At 44.5% G+C, this 19439-nt stretch overlaps 1 protein-coding gene across 9 annotated transcripts in view; it reads right to left on the bottom strand.

Moving 5' to 3' along the window:
* The window catches only part of ZNF827 (zinc finger protein 827), a 106201-nt gene extending 87182 nt beyond the window's left edge, over nucleotides 1–19019 (bottom strand). For all 9 annotated transcript variants that reach the window (XR_003535751.1, XR_003535752.1, XM_027692696.1 and 6 more), the window contains exon 1: nucleotides 18775–19019. Coding sequence is in view for 7 of the 9 variants with exons in the window: in XM_027692696.1 (XP_027548497.1) it covers nucleotides 18775–18817 (43 nt within the window). In the remaining 2 variants the exon portion in view is untranslated. The remainder of the gene's footprint in view (nucleotides 1–18774) is intronic.
* Nucleotides 19020–19439: the final 420 nt, after the last annotated feature.

Below are 19439 nucleotides of genomic sequence, written 5' to 3'. Positions count from 1 at the left end.
CGGCTGCAAGAAAGAACTGCCAAAGAGCCATAGTTCTTCTGTTCTGTCCTTCTCCCCTGTGTTTAAGTTGTGTGAAAATACTCACACAATTAGATAGGGAAAGAAGCCCTAGGTAGGACTCTGTATTTCATCTCCACACCTTCTAAGATAATGATTTTCCTAACTGGAGGGAAGGAGGGGAGGAGAAAAGCAAGGCACAGTTTTTAAAGACAGGGCATATATTCTCTGCTTTTATCCCTAACTTAAATGACTTTGAAAAAAATCCACGTACAAGAAAGCCCCAGAACATTCACCTGACAATTTCTCTAGTACTGCTGTTTTGAAAGACGACTGCAAGATGAACAAGATTAGAGAACATTAATTACCTTCCAGTAACTAGAACTCTTCCAGATGTTTTGCCTATGTGCACAAACAACTGAATGTGCACAAGTATCATGCATTCAGGTTTGTCAACTGCTAGACAGCCATAGAATATCAAAATGAATGTACAGCATCTCAGTTTCCTTTCAAAGGCAGAATTCAGGTGTGATGGACTCTTCCAAGGAATAAGGGAATCAGGACAGATTATTGAAAATGCTTATCACAGATAACATAAAACTGTCTTTATTTCCTGTCCCTCAAAGGAGAGGGATTTTATGGTAGATGGGAAACAGAGCCAGTGGCCTTCTACTTTGAGCCACAAGGCCCAGAATAAATGTATCAAGTGGGTTTCATTAGCTGCCAAAAAGATCCATCTTTTACTAGCAAGTATCCATGGAAGAGGACAGAAGTACACGGTTTCTCCTGAGGAGAGCTGTCACCACTTGATGAAGATTCTCAGGGCTGGCTGACAGACCACAAGATAGGACCTTATGGTGACAAGAAGTCTGATCTCCCCCCAAAACAAGTTCAGAAGATAACTCGTAGAATGATGGATGTTTGACACATTGCCTCCAAGAAAGATTACCCATTCTTCTGCTGTAGACAAGAGGTTATAGTTAGTAGCTGTGGGATTAGTGTTTGAGGAGTGTTGCTTCTACTGGGACTCAAGAGATTTTAAGCACCAAAGGAACAGGCATCACCTTACAGTGCAGTGAGAATACTGAGGTATCAAAAGCTCAAGACTGAGAGAAGAAGTGGTCCTGTGCCCTCTCTTAGATTAGCTCTGTTGTTTGACTGCTTGATGAGCCAAGAATTAAGAACTTCAACTCACTAATCTGGCAGAAAGCTACTCACTCTGTCAAAAAAACAGCAGAAAATTGATGTAAAGGAGGTAGGAATGAGAAAACAGGAGGAATGAATAATCTGAGCCACCTATCTCCTCTGGTCTTGTGGGGTGCAAAGTATATCATGTCTTGTCAGTGAAAAACACCAGAGGATTCTTTCTCGCATCCCAAACCTTGACAACATACTACACCTCTCAGGGAAGAGCTGGCCCATGCGGTCAGGATGGCCACAATATGATGCTTTAGACTGCTTTAGAAACCTTATCTGGGATATCTGCAGCTGGGCTGGCCCCCACAGACTCTGATACTTCTCTAGAATTGGCTGGCAGCATCTTCCTGGCAGAAGAAAAGTTCTATAGACCCAGAAATAGTACCTTTACAGCAAGGCCCAGTAATCAGCAACCATGAAAAGTAGGTGGGCAGAGCAGGATGTCTTATAAAGTAATAAATAACAATGTTACACATAAATAGTATATGTGTATTAGAATACATGTATAATATTTGCCTCACTATAATTTCTAATGACGTGGTTGTAGCTGGATTTTGCCACAGTTTGAGGCTCAGTGATCCGAAGTACTTGTGATGTGTGCATGAAACAGAATGGAACACACATGGCCTTAGAGAAGGGGGATACTTTAGAAGACCGTTTCTCAAGTGGTATGCCACAGAAGAGCATCCTACACAAAAAGCTTTCATCAGTTGTCTTGACTTGTTCACCAGGGAGGCGATTCTGCCACTCTACTCAGCCCTAGTGAGGTTGCTTCTGGAATACTGTGTGCAGTTCTGTCCTCCTTGGGACAAGAGAGATATGGATTTCTTGGAGTGGTTCCAATGGAGGGTGACAAAGGTGATGAACAGACTGGGGCATCTCTCATAGGAGGAAAGGCTGAGGGAGTTGGGCCTGTTCAGCCTTGAGAAGAGACAACTGAGAGGGGACCTCATCAATATATACTACTGTATGAAGGGAGGGTGCCAAGAGGATGGACCCAGGCTTTTCTTAGTGGTGCCAAGCAATAAGACAAGAGGCAAAGGGCAGAAACTGATGCACAGGAAGTTCCACTGGAATATGAGGAAGAACTTCTTCACTGTGCAGGTGACCACGTACTGGAACAGATCGCCCACAGAGGCTGTGGAGTCTCCCTCACTGGAGATATTCAAGAACTGTCTGGACACAATCCTGTGCCATGTGCTCTGGGATGACCCTGCTTGAGCAGGGAGGTTGGACCAGATGACTCGCTGTGGTCCCTTCCAACCTTACCCATTCCATGCTTCTGTGATCAACACCTCAAATAACTGGAGAGAAGGTAGACAAAGACAGTTGATTTTTATGATTGAGGTTTTCAGAAGAAACAAATATTTCTAAAGCCAGCTTATGCTGCAAAGGCTGGCTAGTAGCCCCAAGACAGGTTCATAAAACACACAAAGTGTCAGTAAAACAATAGAAAATCATGTTCCTTACAAAACATATTTTATGTTACCAATGTTCTTGTAACAGTTTTATGGAGACTGAGCAAAATACCACAGCCAGACTTATTGAAAGTTTCTTCCACAGGCCCTCACGAATATCCTATAATAACCTACAGCTGAGGCTGGGCACATGTTTCGTAAAGCACAAGATAGTGATCAGACTGATTTATACACTAAAGGAATGTGGCCAACTGAAAACCTGAAGTCTGTACATTAACATTTCAAAGGAATACACCTCTTCTGCCCAATGTAAACAGAGAGGATGATAAACTATTTGCTATAAAACCAAATACTTTTTTAGACAGCAACTTCTGAGCCAGATTGAAGTCCCTTATCAGGAATTTCAGGCTTCCCTTGGTCTTTTAAACTCAGCTATGATATCAGTTTAATACTCTCATAGATTATTATAAATTTGAGGACAAACTATATATGCAGAAGCTCAACTGTTATTCCCACAGCTCTGGTGAAAATGGGAAACAGCTTTAACAACCTTTGATGGTTCAAATTGAACTATCTCAGTCTACACAGAGAGATTCCCTGCACCTGGAATGGTAGTATATCATTTGCATCAGTGCACATTTATTATTGTGGGCTCACTTACATGTTAAGTTCTGTACAGCAACTGGAAAGTCTACCTTTTCTTAGTTATAAGGAACTATAAAACCTCTTTAAAATCACTTCTAGCTAGCCAAAATTTACTTTGCTTGTTCGTTTGTTTCGCTCTAGAGAGATGTCTAAGGCAATAGGCTTTTGCAACGGGAAAGCATCAAATCACAAAAGGTAATAGGGATGCTGGCACTGCCAAAATAAGAAGAGTTAAACACCATTCTCAAGACTTCCATTATCCTTAGCATACCTCCTCGTAACAGAGACAAGACATACCATGTCAGCCTACCTCACAAAGGAGGGAAAATATCCTGAAATTTCCCAACAGGAGCCTTCACTAGAAATGAAACACCAAACAATTCAAGCTAACTATTTGGAAAAGCTGGCTACAACCACAAAATCCCTAAATAAGGAAATTTAGTTTCCATGCTAGATCAAATTATTCTGGGAGATAATCACTTGAATGCCAAGGTTCACTATAGAAATCCATAATATTTTAAAGCCATCATTCAATAACATTTAACTCCATGAATGAGATTTTATTCCCCTAGCAGGTCATTAATGAAACCTTCTTTGAGAAGTTGCTTATGGAACACAGAACTAGCATCTCTCTTAGGAAATTCTAAGCAGAAACACAAAACTACCTTATCTTAAACATAGTCTATTTGCAAACCAGAGGCTCAGTTACTCATTTCCAAATGGCTACGTGCTCTGTAGTAGTCTGGTTCTCAGTCATAGTTTTCTATTGTATATTTGAGGCAGAAGACATCAATACACAGAATTTCTTTTTTTTTTTCCCTGACAAAATCACAGGCTACAATTATCCCTGACTTACAAATGAAAAAGAGATAGAAGGAAGGAAACCCATTATCAGATTAGACAATCTGAATGAGCTCAAGCGAGGAAGTAACTCAACACTCTCAATCTATCATCATACAGTTCTGCTGAGGTGTTATGGAAGACAAGATCCATTCACTTGGACAGTTCTGCTTGAGGAAATTGAAAGATCATACTATGTTGTTAATATGTCTAAAACAAAAAAAGCAGAATAACAACCTCAGTTCTTTACAACTATCATCCCTTAAAACGTAATGGAGTTCAAGAAAAGAGGTGGGCAAATGTGAATGGTTATGGAATTAGACAAAAACTTGACCTATGACCTGGAATAAAAGGCTCAGAAATAAGGGAAATTTATCCATTTCAGAGAGGTAAGCCTCTCCCTCAAATGGCTCAAGACCAGAGGAAGTTTTCTGCATACCCTGCAAAACTTTTTGGTGCTGTGATGACCAGTCTCCAAAATGAAGGGTAAGTATAAGACATGGTTTAGAGAATCTATTTATTGACTCCATGGCTCAAGGCATTTTAAAGTGATTATATTCTTCTTGGCTGCCAGTGGTATCCACAAAGCTTTGGCAAGCACCGGAGGAAAACTGGGAGAAGCACCCTTAATGGTATCACTTTTATGTAGCAAGATCTACCCAAGAAAAGAAACCCCCATACCAAAACTGAAGTAATTATGAATAGTACAGGTTTTTACACCACATTTTGTATGATCTAGGTATCAAAAAAATGTGGGAAAGCTTTGCTTATTAATCTTCATTTAACTTGGTAACAGAATTGGTGTTTTGCATACCTGTGTTCTCTGGTCTTGAGCTACGTCTATAAACTGCCTACTCTTACTGAGTGCCTTCATCAACAACCAATTCATCTTAATTAAGGCCTGCACCTGACCTGCCATCTCCCCAGAACTGGCTGCAGTGATAGCTGTCGCAACTCTTTACTGCAACAAAACACATCTTCATTCACTGAAATGCACCGCAAGCCTCAGCAGTCACAACCCCAACAGTAAAAAAGGAGGCATGGAAATCCTCAAATATTCCTCACAATTTACAGCGGCCAAGAATAAAGTTTATGCTGTAGATTATTGTAACACTGATTAACTCTCGATACGTGCAACTCATTTTATTGTGGTTAGTCATTCAAAACTGACAGGGTCACCACAGCAACGTGATTTTAGTAACCCTTACAGTTGGAAAGGAAGTGAATGAGAAGCTGTAAGTGTCAATTCAGCTGGCAAAAAAAGTGAGAAAAGTATTCAAACATGCCACGCTTTGTTGCATACAAACAATTTGCAATGAAAATAACTTACTGATCACTACTGTAATTCATTATTATGGCCTGGGAATGGCCATAAGTATACAAGAAGTTCTCATTACCTGAAAGACTAAAACTGATCCAAAAGCTCCAGGAAAAAGCCACAATCACCTATGTTCTGAGCTCTGCTGTGCAGAGCAATTCCCAACTTTCCTAAGGGACAAACCATTGACCAAGAGGCTAATCAAGGCACCAAAACCACACTGGCTGATTACCCGCTCCTTCACCCATTCACTTCAAAGAGCTGCCCTCGTGTGTTGTGCACACCATATAGGATCATGCCCTTAGGCAATCCAAAGTAAATTTACCATAGCCACCATCATGTATCAGAAAAAATTGTCTGTTAAGGTTGATAAATCAGTCAATTACCTGCTTCCTTGACTTTTATCCCTGTGTAAATGTTTTCAACCTGACATTACCAGTATGTGTGAGAAGACGACCTGCACATTGCCAAAACCAACTATTTAAATTACTAACAAATCCTTAATTACTATAAACAAGATTACAACAGGCTTATTTAAAAAAGGTTTCTAAACAGCAAAGTGATAACTCCAGAAAATAAAGCTCCCTTGCTGTCACTATTCAAGGCTGCTGTCTCCACATTTACTCTTGCTCTGTGTACGACCCTCGGCGCTCCCTCAGCCCACCTGAACGCCACAGCAAGAGCACCTGCTGTCTCTCCATCGCTACTCCTTGCATGGCTGAGCATGTACACAGGGCATGAGTTCCCAGTCTCCTCTCAGCATCTCCTATGAGGTCGAAACCACCTTCCTCCCCGAGCCACGTGCTCCCTACACACTATAAAGTAGGAAGAAATCATTAATATACCAGAGGAAGGTAAGACAAACAAATACTACTAAAGACCTGCAGTTACTGACTTTATCTTCAAGGCAGAGCTGCTTCAGTGTCCCTGGTGGGAATCTAAAGAACAGTCCAATGCTTGCAGGTGGCAGGAGAGTGTGGAAAAACCATAGGCCATCATCCTTGTCAGTGAGCTGATCTGGACTAAAAATAGAATATTAAATCTATGGCAAGGTAGATGCATGTGAGTTTAGGTAAAATTTCGCTTTCCATGCTTCCTCTCTCACTGGTAAGAGAAAGAGATTTCCAGAACAGGAGAAGAGAAGATACCTAATACAGACACTGAAACTAGAAGTACAATTATATATCATCCTTCTTTCTCCACACACAGAAGTTATTAAACACAATGGACCATGCAATAGATCTGGTTTCCTGTATCTCTTCAAAGGCACAGTCAAAGTTTGGAATTAAGAGGTGGTAAACTCCCACCAGGGTTTGTACAGAGCCAGACTAACGTAAGCCTAGCATAGCTCCAATACCTGAGAAAAGCTCTATTAGAAGTTTACAGCAGCACTGCAAAAACATACAGCAGCACCAGAACACATCCAGTCATTTCAAGGAGCATGCTTTCCAACTTTCTCCTTACTTACTTCTGTTCCCCCTGTAGGCATCATCCCAAGGGAAAACTCCTCTACAGATGCTCAAACAACCTCAATAACTATTACCTCAGTTTCCCTGAGAAACTGCTAAGTGTATCTTTCCTACAGAACCTAATTAGAATACAGGCTCTGTTTCAGGCTGAAACTATTCTTCTGTTGGGTCACATGTGCCTGGGACAGCAGGCTGAATCCCTGGCTCATACTCCTATGCAATATGCATAACCAACAAAGGTGGAGGAAACAATATTTCCTTGTCTCTTTCTGATGTCTAACTACTTTCTGATGTCTAACTACTACCGTAGAAAAGAGAACTTCAGGAGACATTCAGTTGAAAGAGCAATCAGAAGTCCTACAGAAGAACATGGTATTTTTGAGCTGGTTTCTCCATGACTACTGTCTCCAATTTCCTTTAGCCAGGCCATCAATGTTGAGGATAATACAAATGGCAACCTTCACTTTTCCTCTTCTCTCCAGTGCTTAAAGGCATGCTGTGTCTTCTCTTGAACCAGTTCCAAATAACTTCTCATTCTATTAACTTCTGAAACCGCCAGTAGTCTTCAGGGAGTGACACTGATAAAGCACTGATATTAACAAAATGAAAAATAGCTATTTCTCCCCTTTCCTACCTTTCCTGACCAATCTTCTTCAGCTGGTATAGAAAACTTACCATAAATATTGACTGGCAAAAGATGAAAAAGAGAAGAATTATCAGTGATAAAAGCAGTGATTACACCACAAGTGGTTTTGAAGAAATAGACAGAGAGAAAGAAGAAAACTAGTCCTCATCAGTGTAGTAGTACTACACAAGGATTAAAGCTGAAAAAGGCTGTGTGTGAAGCTCTGCCGATAGGTGTGAAGATTCTCTAAAGAAAACTTCCTGTTGAGCCACAAGGAAAAAAAACAAAAATCAACTAACCAAACAAGCACTCAAAATGCCAGAGATCTCATGTCTGTAAACTATGCTGTCAAGATTCCAGACATCCCCACAATCATCATATAACCCCAATAGCTCTGTCATTGCAGTCTAGAGCTCTTGGATCCAAAAACTTCTTGAACACAGATACAGCTCACAGCACCAGTAAAATAGCATGAGAAAAATTCTTGCTGGCCAAAGGGCAGTTTTCACCTCCCCAGCACGAAGTTAACCCAGGTAGCTTCTAAGGAAGGAAGAAGAACACAGCGTCTCTATCTCTGCCTTTTTATTCCTGCAGGAGTCTGCCTGTCTGCTCTCCATATAAAGGACATATTAGAGCTTGAAAAACTGTCAAAGAACTGGTTGTATTTGCCTACCTTGATGAGATGATGTGTTGTTGTACACTCTGACCTATGCATACTTTGACTTTTTTGGTTAGCTCATTATTTCCTTCTCTGAGCATGAATAAGACATCTCACCTTCCCAACAGTCCCAGTGGCATTCTGGCAAAAGCATTTCATTCCGCTTGATTGGGAAGAATCACTACTGCTACATATTCAATAATCCAAACACTTCAGTTTATGTGCAGAGCCATGTTCTCTCTTGTGTGGCATGTGAGTATTTGGCAAAGGAGGAACACAGCATGAGCTCTGATTCTCCCCTGTGTTTTCTAACCTAGACTCAGCCTGGAGACTGGTTTATCAACAGCAGCTGGAAATGGCTGTTAACCAGCAATAACTAGATCTGAATGCGTTCCAGCCATGAATTCATCTCTAACTCTTTCCATCTCTGATTTATAGGCTATTCTAAGTTGTAGTGCTATGAAGATGTATGAAACAACAGTATTATTTCTCTCCTAGAAACATCCCCCACTCCCATGCAATAACAATCCTGGTCTGGGAAGGCCAAGGCAACTTCTGCAACATTTGCATTACCCTAACAGCACAAGGGAGATCAAAGGAAAGCTGCAAAGATGGCCGTTTCCTGATAATAAACATTAAGTTCAATTTTAAAAATAATGTTAAGTGGAACTCAGTGAGGTCATCTTAAATAATTCTAAATATTGAACTCAGAAAGGTAGTGTGAAAGCAAATGCTGTGAACTTTCTTTACCTTTTATTAACATACAGAAAGAGAAAAACCCACAGTAAGCACTCAAAACACTGACTCTTAGAAAAGGACTTTTAAAATATGGAATTGTTGGTTTAGGACACATTTATTAAAGTTGTTTCAGGGATCAATAAATTAAAAGAAACAAAGTCAACTAGAAATCCCTGTCACCTTAATATGTAGCTGGCAAAAAAACCAAAACATGGGAAGCCTCAGATCAACAGTGCCTGTAATTATCCCTATTGTGTCTACAACTCCTATCAAGGGGTCACAAAGCAAAGGGAGGAGCTCACAAACTGTACCTATGGCAATGTTCAACCACAGCAGGTAATAACAAACCAGTGTACCTGCTTTAACTAAGATCTCTTACAGTTTTGACTAGTTTCTGTTTACTTTTATTATAAGCAGCTTCTCCTGCTCTACTTTTGGTAAATAACGTGCTCCTCATTTACCATTATATTCTGCCTGAAGTGCTGATGCTCATTAGCTTTCCAACTGGTTCAGAAACAAAAGGTTTAGGTTTCAGATACTGAAATTATTCCTTCCTGTACATGTCATGGGAATCTACTTCCCTATAATTTAATTTTTTCCCTCCCTCCCAAAGTCAGATTAAAACATGGCAAATTATATTCTCTGTGTTTCTAATTCCTCCCACATGCATGATATTATGGTAACGTATCTAAGGGAAGCTTCAAGAAGTGTTTGTTTTGTACTGCTGTGTTTGCTACCAAAGACAGCTGCTTTCTGTGTCCCTGAGAGGATTGCTTGGGGTTAACAAGCAAAGCCAAATAAGAGAGGATTAGGATGCTACTCCTAGTGGTAGGTGAACACACAGAAGCAGACCATGTGGAACAGGCACTCCTCAATTCCAAGCACACAGTTTTAGGCACTGCCTCAGCTTTCAACATTAAGAAGTAAGAGGTCACATAATTAACATGCAAGCACTGAATAAGAAGTAGGCATTCCTCAAATCTTATTTTAAAGAAATTTAGGATTCTGTGCCAAGCTCCTGGTACAAGTAACGAATGCTGTGGCTACTTAGGACACAGACACAGCATAAATGGCAGCAACCTGTTTTGACATTCTGCCTAAAAATCCACCTAAAATTTCAGACGTAAAGGAATAGCTAGAAGCAAAGTGGAAGTTTCACGTTCATGTCCGTTCCATTCCTGGCTCTTTCTGCTGAACAAACAAACAAATGTGACAATGGCAGTGGGATTTGGTTTTATTTTCCCAAAGTGCATTTCTCGGCTGGAAACTCTTGTGAGTTTTACCAACACTTTTTTTGTGCAGGCCAATAAATGCCTTCAAAGACAACAACTCTGATTCTCAGGAGAGCGTGTCTCTACTAAATAACGCAGTGCTGTGTAGTGATACCTGAGCCAGCTTGAGTATACCCACAAGTAGTAGAGCTGAATTAACCTGGGTAGACTGCTGTGATAACGGCCTCCCATACACAAGGTAGCTTATTTAGAGCTTGCTTTGTTATCTCAATGTGGCACAGCGCTGTGCAGGAAGACAATATAAACAATTATGATGAAGTCTATTTAGGCGTTATGGGCAATGTTCAAGTACCTCAAGGTGGGCAGAAGAGCCCCATGCAGAGTTATTCACTATGCAAAGAACTCCCTTTGGAAACGCAGAATTGACAAAAGGATTATGTCAGCCTTTCCTTCCCAGAACAAGGAGCAGGGTGAGAGCCTGGGGGCAGCAGAAATTAGAGCAGCTCTAGGCTGTTATGCTTACACTGGTGCCTGAGAAGGGCTCTTCATGGCTCAAAGCACTAGAAATTCAGGGGTAGATAAGAGGAAGTTCTGCTCCAAACACATAAAGAAATGGGTCCTCAGTCGTTAGTTACCAGGTCTAGACTTGGCACAGTGGTTTATAAAGGGAGAGACTCTGGCTGTGCTTCAGGAAAGCAAGCAAACACAGCTACACCACCACCTGCTATCTAAATACACTTGCCTGCCACTCTCTCTGTTCCTTACTTTTCACTCTAGGTAACGATCAGCTGGTTGTGTGTGTTCGTATTTTAATTTTTGAGATGAGTAATTATTTGTATGACTACACAAGTCAAGTGAAATCTAGAAGCTTGCAAAGAATGTCCATTGAAGACACACATGGGGATTACTCATTGAGCTAAATACACACTTATTAAAACCATCAGTTGTTTTAATGCATTTTTCTAAAAGTTACTTGCCCTGATACAGCATCTTACAAAATCTAACAGGCACCAAGATTCAGGATACGTCCAAAACACTCATTCAGAACAGGAAGTTGTAATTTTAAAGCAAGCTTGTGCCAAATCTTCTCCCTCCGAGAAACTTTCAGATAAAACTTGGGACCATGCAGGGAAGAATTCTTTGTATCTGCACAGAAACCCCTGCCATAGAGGAAAACCACATCCAGGCAGTAAACCCCAGATGAGGGCCAGAAGAGCTATAAGCCCTTCCTGAGAAAGGGAATCCCTAGAGGTAGGACCATGCAGAATTCAAAGGGATGATGACAGCAGCTGGGCTTTGGGTTGCTTCAAAAATTTTATTTCTACCCTAGTGAGAGCATCCCTAATAAAAGAAACAAAACAGCGCAGATGTTTGGAACCTAATTTCATTTTCTGCTGATTATACTACTCATGACAAGACCTCTACCACTTGGTAACCCTTTAATTTTTAATGGAATTTATTATAAACAGCAACTAAATCATCAGTCTTGCATAAAAACTATCTACTGTGCTATCAGCACTACTCGCTCTTTCCCCTCTACTTCTAAACCTGTTGCCAAAGTACTGAAAAGAACAAGGAAAAGGACTATTTATGCAGCCCAGTTTTTCTACCTTTACTGCATGTTTCTCAAAAGACATAACTCTTTTGTCATTCCAAATTACCCAAACTTGGACTCCATGTGAATTCTTAACCTGCAAAATGGAACAGGCTTGTCTTACTGTTAGGCTTAACTTGGAATTCTACCACTCAGTATAATTACACCACAAACAAGGAAACCCCTTGAAAAGCAGAAAAAATTTTAAGGAACAGAGCTAACTACTAAGCTGACAAGTTCAGGTTGAGAATATTTGTCATCTAGGCCAAGGAGGCCACCAGGCTGTAAATGCTACTGAAGATATGTGAGGAAAAGAGAAATTATTTTGGGGAGTATAACACTGCCATAATTGTGATCCTAAGTTAGTCTGGAGAAGAGGGAAAACTAAAAGACAAGCTTTCATGTGAGCTTATGGGTTACAAGCTGCTGAATCCTTCATTAAAGTAGCCATAATGCAGTGTATAGTTGCACCCATCAATGCTGCCTGCACCCTGCAGCATGCATCCTTTCAAAAGAAGTATGGATCAACATTTTAAAAAGAAAATCCTTGGAGAAAGGGATATTATCCACCTTTTAGAGGTTGGTTGTTTTTTTTTTCCTTCAGCCCAATGTAATTTATTATCCTTCATGGCCATATCATCCCATAGCATTTATTGTTCTTGAGAGAGAACACTTAAAGTAGAACAAAAATAAAACTTTTCATTGAGGAGCAGAAAGATAGAGAAAGGAAGAGAACTCCCCCAGCCCCATGAAAACTGGAGTCTGGTTACTTTGTAGTTACTTTGTAGTCCAGATATCTTGCATATTATTATTTTTATAAGGCACATGATACTTTAGCCTCCATACATCCTGAAGGGTTTTGTATGCATAAACCCAAATGATACAAATCATGTACCATGAATGGCAAACTAGGCAACAAAAAATGGTGCACTAGAAGTGAAGAAAAAATATTATTGAGAAGATACACTCTTCAAGCATCACTCTGGAGCACTTTAACAGCTGTAACAGTAAAAGGATTCCAGGCACAACCCATATTAGCATTTTCTAACCATCTGAACTCATGTCTGTATCATGATTTCTTTGCAATGTGAAAGAAAAAAAGAGTCCTCTATACAGTGCTTCATGACAAATCACATGCCTTGCGATGTTTCATGTTAGAAAACCTTTTTAACTTCCAAAAAGTCCTCTTTTGTAGGTCATGCTCTCATTATCTTGCTCTGGGATCTGGTCTGATTAAATTATAGGAAATTACTAATACTTCACTTTGAACAGCCAGCTCCTCCTGGCTCCTCTTCTTCCTTCTTTTTTTTCTAAACTGAATTCCTCCTACTCCTGCCTTCTTACATATGAAAAAGGCAACAATTCCTCTGTTACAAAGATTAAGTCATACTCTTCTCCATCCATTTTAAAAGTAAAAATTCTTTCTGTCTGCATGTTCCTACATTTCTCATTCCACTGCTCTACCTCCAGGTTTTCCTGTTTGGCCAATCAAAAAGTTTGCAGTTTTGTTTTAAATCTTCAACACCCCTACCCTCTCTAAAATCTAATTCATAAGAACCTAAAGACTAAACCAGTTTAATAAGCACAGCACTGAGTTTTTGGTGGTCCAATCTATACTCCAGTGTAATTTATTTATATCTTGTACTGTCAGACAACACTAAGACATAGTCTACCATTGATTTGCTGTGGACATTTATGACTGAATGATTCTTATTAGACGGACTTAGTTTGCATAACAAAAAAGAAAATTAGGAAGCAAATTTAAGGAGACAGAGACTACATATCAGACAGGATCCCCATAAAGGAAGAAGGTATTTCTGAGAAGTCTGTGACAACTTCACTAGCACAACAGGAACAAAATAAGAACAGTATCCTCAGATGGAATAATGGAGATGTTACTCAATCCACCAAAAGGCTGCTGTTTATTTGAGAGGTGTTATTAACCTAATCATACTAATAATAATAATTCTCCCTACATGGATCCTTTTGTCGACTATGTGCTAGATCATGATCCCTGCAGTGGTTAAGAGGTTAAAAATAGTAAATATGTTAGAAGACTAAACAAAATATGTTAGAACAAATAAGAACTTCCCCTTACACATGCAATGTGTGCTAGTTAAGTAATAAAATCATTTAAAAGAGAAAGATTCCTGTTCCTGGCAAAAGTATTTTGTCTTGGAGGTAACTCTTTAATGCTAAATGACAGTAAAGGCTCTCCTGACATTGGGAAGTCTTTTGAAAAACCTATCCAACACTTCCTCTCTTGCTATCAGAAAGTATCAAATGAAGCAAGCTACAGAAATAAAAAAGAAGGAAGCTCTAAATCACTATTAATTTACTTGTTTGACAGTATTTTCTTTGTCCTCTGATGATATAATCGAGCAATAAAAAACCAATATAATAAAAAGCTTCACAGAGTTCAAGTGGTTTTTTACTGTATAGGAAGAGCTAACACTTCAACAGGGTATCTGGAACATCTAACATTGTACCTGACCACGAAAGCAAGAAGAGTTATGCCCCCTTATTATCACTTATCTAGCTTTTGATATTGAAACTAATGTTGTATCAATTCCACATCTCCTTCTTTAACAAAATAAATCTAACAGAAAATTCCGCTGCAGTTTGTCCTACATTAAAAGCATTCCTCAGAAACTAGCAGGAGTTCAAACTTCTCAGTGTAGCATCTGCTACTCTGTAACAAATGCAAGCTTTGAATAAATAGAATTGTGGCATTCATTCACAAATTGCATTGCTGACAAGCCTCCCAGACAGAATCAAACCCCAAGGAGTATCGATTGCTACACTTAAAGCAATGTGGTGATCTAGATCTTAAACATTTACTCGAGTGCCTCAAGACTTTCCAAAACTTTTACTTTTCAGGCTGAGCTCTTTCAAGTCACATGGAGTAGTTCAAAGGTAACAGACTTTCAGGAATTTTCAGTAAAGAAAATAATAGTCTGAGGTAGAATGGAAAGTGAAGCAACAAGGAGAATAAAAACAGGGTAAAGTTGTATTTACACATGTATTTTTAAAGATTCTCATGCTAACTGAATAAATGAGAAACAAGTATTTAAGTGCTGAAGTGGCTGAATGGGAGGAAAAAACCTCAAACACACATACACACAGGAATGAGCAAAATTCCTTTAAACATTCCAGTGCAAATGAATTTACTTGTCCAAGGTAGTCACGTCCAAAAATAATCATAGGACAAATGTGTACTGGGCAAATTTGTAAGTTATAGACCTAACTCTGTCATTGTAAACTGAGTCTACACTGCTGCAGTATTTAATTCGGATATGAATGAGCCATTGTCTATCCAGGAACTCCTAAAGTCCTTTCCTCATTCCTTTGTATCTTAAATTAAGAAGGATGCACTTTCCTTTGTATTTCACAGAGTGTGAGTGAGGGCATTCTGCTGCCATATGTGGCTAAACAGTTCCCAAAAACTGACTTCTTTACACATGAAAACTCCACTTACAATACATGTAAATATTGGAGTCTCAAAGGGCCCATCCATCTGACTGAACCCTGAGGTTCACCCTGCTTTGAGCAGGGGGCTAGGCCAGACGACCTCTAAAGGACCCTTCCAAACTAAATTATGTTGTAAACAACTGCAATGACTGAAAGCTCAACCTTAACTCTGCCCTTTTAAGCAGATGCCACCAAAACACACTATTATTGCATCTAATTATATCAATCCTTTTCTTCCTTCAAACACTGAAGCGTCAGTATCCAGCAACTCCCCTGAAAATGAACTAAACTCTCGGAGCAGCCTCATACATCTCTAGCAAACTCTTGCACAGAGGACTTCTTCACCAGGGTGTGTGTTTTGGCAGTGCAGTCTTCTCATGTGGAATTACCTCTAAATTTACATGAGGGCTGTCCAGTGAAGTCAAGGGACAGAAGTATAAAATCAGGGTCTAGCTCACCAGCAGCTCCATACTATCACTGCAAGCAGCCTGACAGTGTTCCTCAGGTGCATTTCAGGGTACATAACAATTTATAAGAAACTAAGGCCTAGAAATCCTGAGAACACAGCTTCCTACTCAAGCTGTACCAGAGTTGACAAGGACTTGCCAGACCAAGTTACATTTGGTCAGTTACACTGTAACACTGGTAAATTATTCTGTGTATCAACATCTGACTATTTATTTTCCCAAACAACTGCAACAGAATCCAAAATATCACAGGGAGGTTCCGTAAGGTGCTACATCGCTTAGGTGTACTGGAGACCATTCACGAACCAGCAGCAACCTGTCACGTAACTCAGGAGTGAATCACAACAGCAGTGCCCTCAATGGGGCAGAGTTAAGGTTGAGCACAGCACTAGCCAGCTTCTTTTGGGATGCACGTGGTGCACTTTACAGTTCTTCTGCCACTGTTAATACTTCAAGGTGAAATACACTGTCCCGCTAAGAAATGAATTGCTAAAACCAGCGAGAACTGTGGAATAAAAATGTTTTTTACACTGAGCACCCATTAAAGCAACATGTTGCTAAAACAACAACAACCCCCCCCCAAAAAAACCAAAAAAAACCCCTAAAACCCAAAGTAAGATCCCTAATCACTATTTATAGCATCTGTACACTGAATTCCAAGGCATTTGCCGAACCTAGAACACTATTATTCTGAGTGACCTGAAGTGTTATTATTGTCAAATAACAGCTTTTTTATTCAGTTGCAAAAGAAATTAAAATAAATAAATCCCCCCGAAAAGTAGCGTTCACGTGGGACATATGGCGTGTTTGCGTATCACACACCAGGAAGAAAAAAAAAACCCACCCAAACTCCTCCAGTGAACTGAACTAAAAAAATTAATCCGAAAGAAGTACAGATTAGGCCGTGTAATTTAAAAAAAAAAAATAGCAACACACGCCGAACTCTATTCGCACAATGAAGGCAATTGTTCGTCGGCCCAAAAAAAGCCGTGGCTTCCCCCGGCGCGGCGGTCAGGAGGTCGGGGCCGCGGGCGGCCGCAGCCGCAACCCGGCGGCGGGGGCAGCGCGGGGCCGGGGCCGCGGGGCCGAGCGGAGCCCCCGGGGCCGAGCGCAGCCCCCTCTGCCGCCGCCTCGGCCGCGGCGCGCCCGGGCGAGCCAAGATGGAGCCCAGGTTTGATGTCAGCCCCAGGGGCGGGCGGAGGGCAGCGCCGGGGCGGGGGCGAGGGCAAGGTCAGCCGCCAGCCCGGCGCGGCCCCGCCGCCTCCGCCCGCCCCGAGAGCCCCCGCGGGGCTCCTGCCGAGCCGGTTCTCCCCCCCCCCCCCCCCCCCCCCCCCCCCCCCCCCCGGCCGCGCCCGGCCCTGCGCCCCCGGGCTTGGCCCCTGCCCCCGCCCGCCGCGCCGGGGCCGGGGCGCTGCAGAGGCGGGCGCCGAGCTCCCGCTGCCCCCCCCGAGCCGAGCCGAGCCCATCCGAGCCGTGCCAGCCGCGCTCTGCGCGGGGAATCGGCGTTACCGGCTCGGCTCCTCCGCCAAAGGGCTACGCGGGGGCACACGGCAATAGGAAGGGATGGGGAGGGGGGAGACGGGGGAATAACCTCCCCGCCCAAAAACCCAAACATCAACCCCCCCACAAGCAAAGCACACCACAACTCAAGCCCTTTTGACTCGACTCGGGAGGAAAGGAAAAGGAGTGACAAATATCTGCGGGGCTGTAAGTGCCCCCCCCCCCCCTCCTCGCCCCCAGCCCGCCGCCTCCCCTCGCCGACACCCCCATCCCGGCGCTGGAAGGGCGCGGGGAGCGCTGCCCCAGCCCCTCCGCCCGCAGAGCGGGGCGGGGGACGCGCCGCGCTCCGCCCGCAGCGGCGCCCCGCGGGCAGGGGCAGGAGCCGCCCCGGTGAACTCCCGGTGACCGAGCCCGGCTCCGGCACCGGCGGCTCAGCCCTCGCCCTGCCCCGAGCACGGCGCGGAAGGGCCGCAGGCACGCTCCGAGCAGATGTGCCGGGGACAGACAAATAGACAAATGACCCCTCCATCCACCCCCCGCTCTCCTTAAACCAGCCCTGGGGCCACGCAGGGGCAGCGTATTTTTAGGTCTCTTCCCTTCCCCTCCGCCTCCCTCTCAATAGCTGCCGAGCGCTGAATAGGAGGAGAGGGTGGAGAGCGAGCGGCAGAAAAGTTAACTGTTTTACAAAGAGGGGAGAAAAGAGGCAGGGAGGGGGGAGGGAGCCAGCAGGGCAGGGTGAGCCGTGTCAGGGGATGTGTGTGTGTCTGTATGTGTGTGTGTGTCTGTGTGTGTGAGCGCAGGGGGTGCCCGCGGGCGGAGGATCGGATGCACTTTAGCCCTGTGCTCTGCTGCTCTCGTCTGGGGCAGCGCCGCCGGAGCCTGAGTCTCGCCTGGTTCGCCTGACCCTTCATTTCACTGCGGCCAGGAGGAGCCCGGAGCCCGCCGCCGCCTCCTCTCCCTGCTCTGCAGGGACCTCGCCTGCCACGGTCTGCCTCCCCGCCGCCCCCTCCCACGCCGCCGCCGGCGGCCGCGGCCCCCTCCGGGGTGTCCCCGGGGTCGGTGCGGGTGCCCCCGCCGGCCCCCTCCGCGGCCGCTGCCCGCCTGCCCCCCGCTCCCGGGCCGCCCAGCCCCGCCGCAACCTTTAGCCGGGGACGGACCTCTCGGCTGGTTCCGCACAAGACGCCAGCAGCCGCTTCCCCTCTCGCCGCCCTCCCCTCCGGTGCTTAGCCCCCCTCCCCACCCCAATAAAACAGACCCCCCCTCCCTCCGGCCCCAAAGAGAAACCCACACCGCCCCCCCCCGCCCCCCCACCCTCAGCACAAATGCACAATCACGGGCGAGGGGAGGGAGAGGGAGGAAAGGGCGAGAGACGCGAAGAAAGAAGGGGGGAAAGGAGAGAGAGGAAAAATTAAAAGGGCACAAGGCTGTTCATCACCAACATGGCTGCCTTAGCTCAGACCTAAAAGAGGAATAACCCAGGCTGTGTCTTTGTCAGTTTCACCTCTGTAACCCTAAACTAATGCACGAAACGACGGAGGCGGCTGCAGAAGGGAAGGAGACGGGGAGAGGAGGAAGGAGAAAATGGCAAAAAGAGGGGGCACTTACGTGAAGAGAGGCGCTTGGGCTGCTCCTGCTTCCTCCTGGGCATTTTCCCCCTTTTTTCACATTCTCCTCCTTGGTTTAACGGGAGATCAAATAAGACCGGGAGGGGGGGGCACGGACGGGCACAAAGCCGGGGCCCCCGGGGGAGCTGCTAACCGGGGCGGGTTTTCCCCTCTTCGCCGGGGGAAAGGGGGCTTGAAGCCGGTTTTCCCGGAGCCACCGCGAAGGGCTCCCTCTCCCCCTTCTCTCTCTTTCGTTGCCCCCCCCCCCCCCCCCCCCCCCCCCCCCAACCCCCCCCCCGCAACCCGGTCGTGCACCTGGCTTGTCCCCGGTCGCAGTATCCCTCAGCGGCCGGGGATGTGTTTCCCGGCGGGCGGGCGGGCGCCGTGCCGGGGCGAGGGGGTTGGCGCGGCGGTGCCGAGGGCTGCGCCCCGCGCTCCTGCCGGCCCCTAACTAACACTAACGCCGGGATCAAAGGGCAGCGGCGGCGGCGCTCCCGGCGCGCCCGCGGGCGGGCAGGGACACCCGCGCACACCCCCGCACAGCCCCGGCGGGCGGGCACACGCGCGGGCACACGCACCGACACACGCGCGCCCCGGCGGGGCAAGAGGGGACGGTGCCCCCGCTCCCCGCGGGCCCCGGGCGCGGCGCTGCGCGGCGCGGCGGGC

This window comes from Neopelma chrysocephalum, unplaced genomic scaffold (genome assembly GCF_003984885.1).
Source record: "Neopelma chrysocephalum unplaced genomic scaffold, ASM398488v2 Primary Assembly neopelma1_88, whole genome shotgun sequence".
Classification (NCBI taxonomy): domain Eukaryota; kingdom Metazoa; phylum Chordata; class Aves; order Passeriformes; family Pipridae; genus Neopelma; species Neopelma chrysocephalum.
Note: the sequence above shows the minus strand (reverse complement) of the source record. Positions and strands in the feature narration are given on the sequence as shown.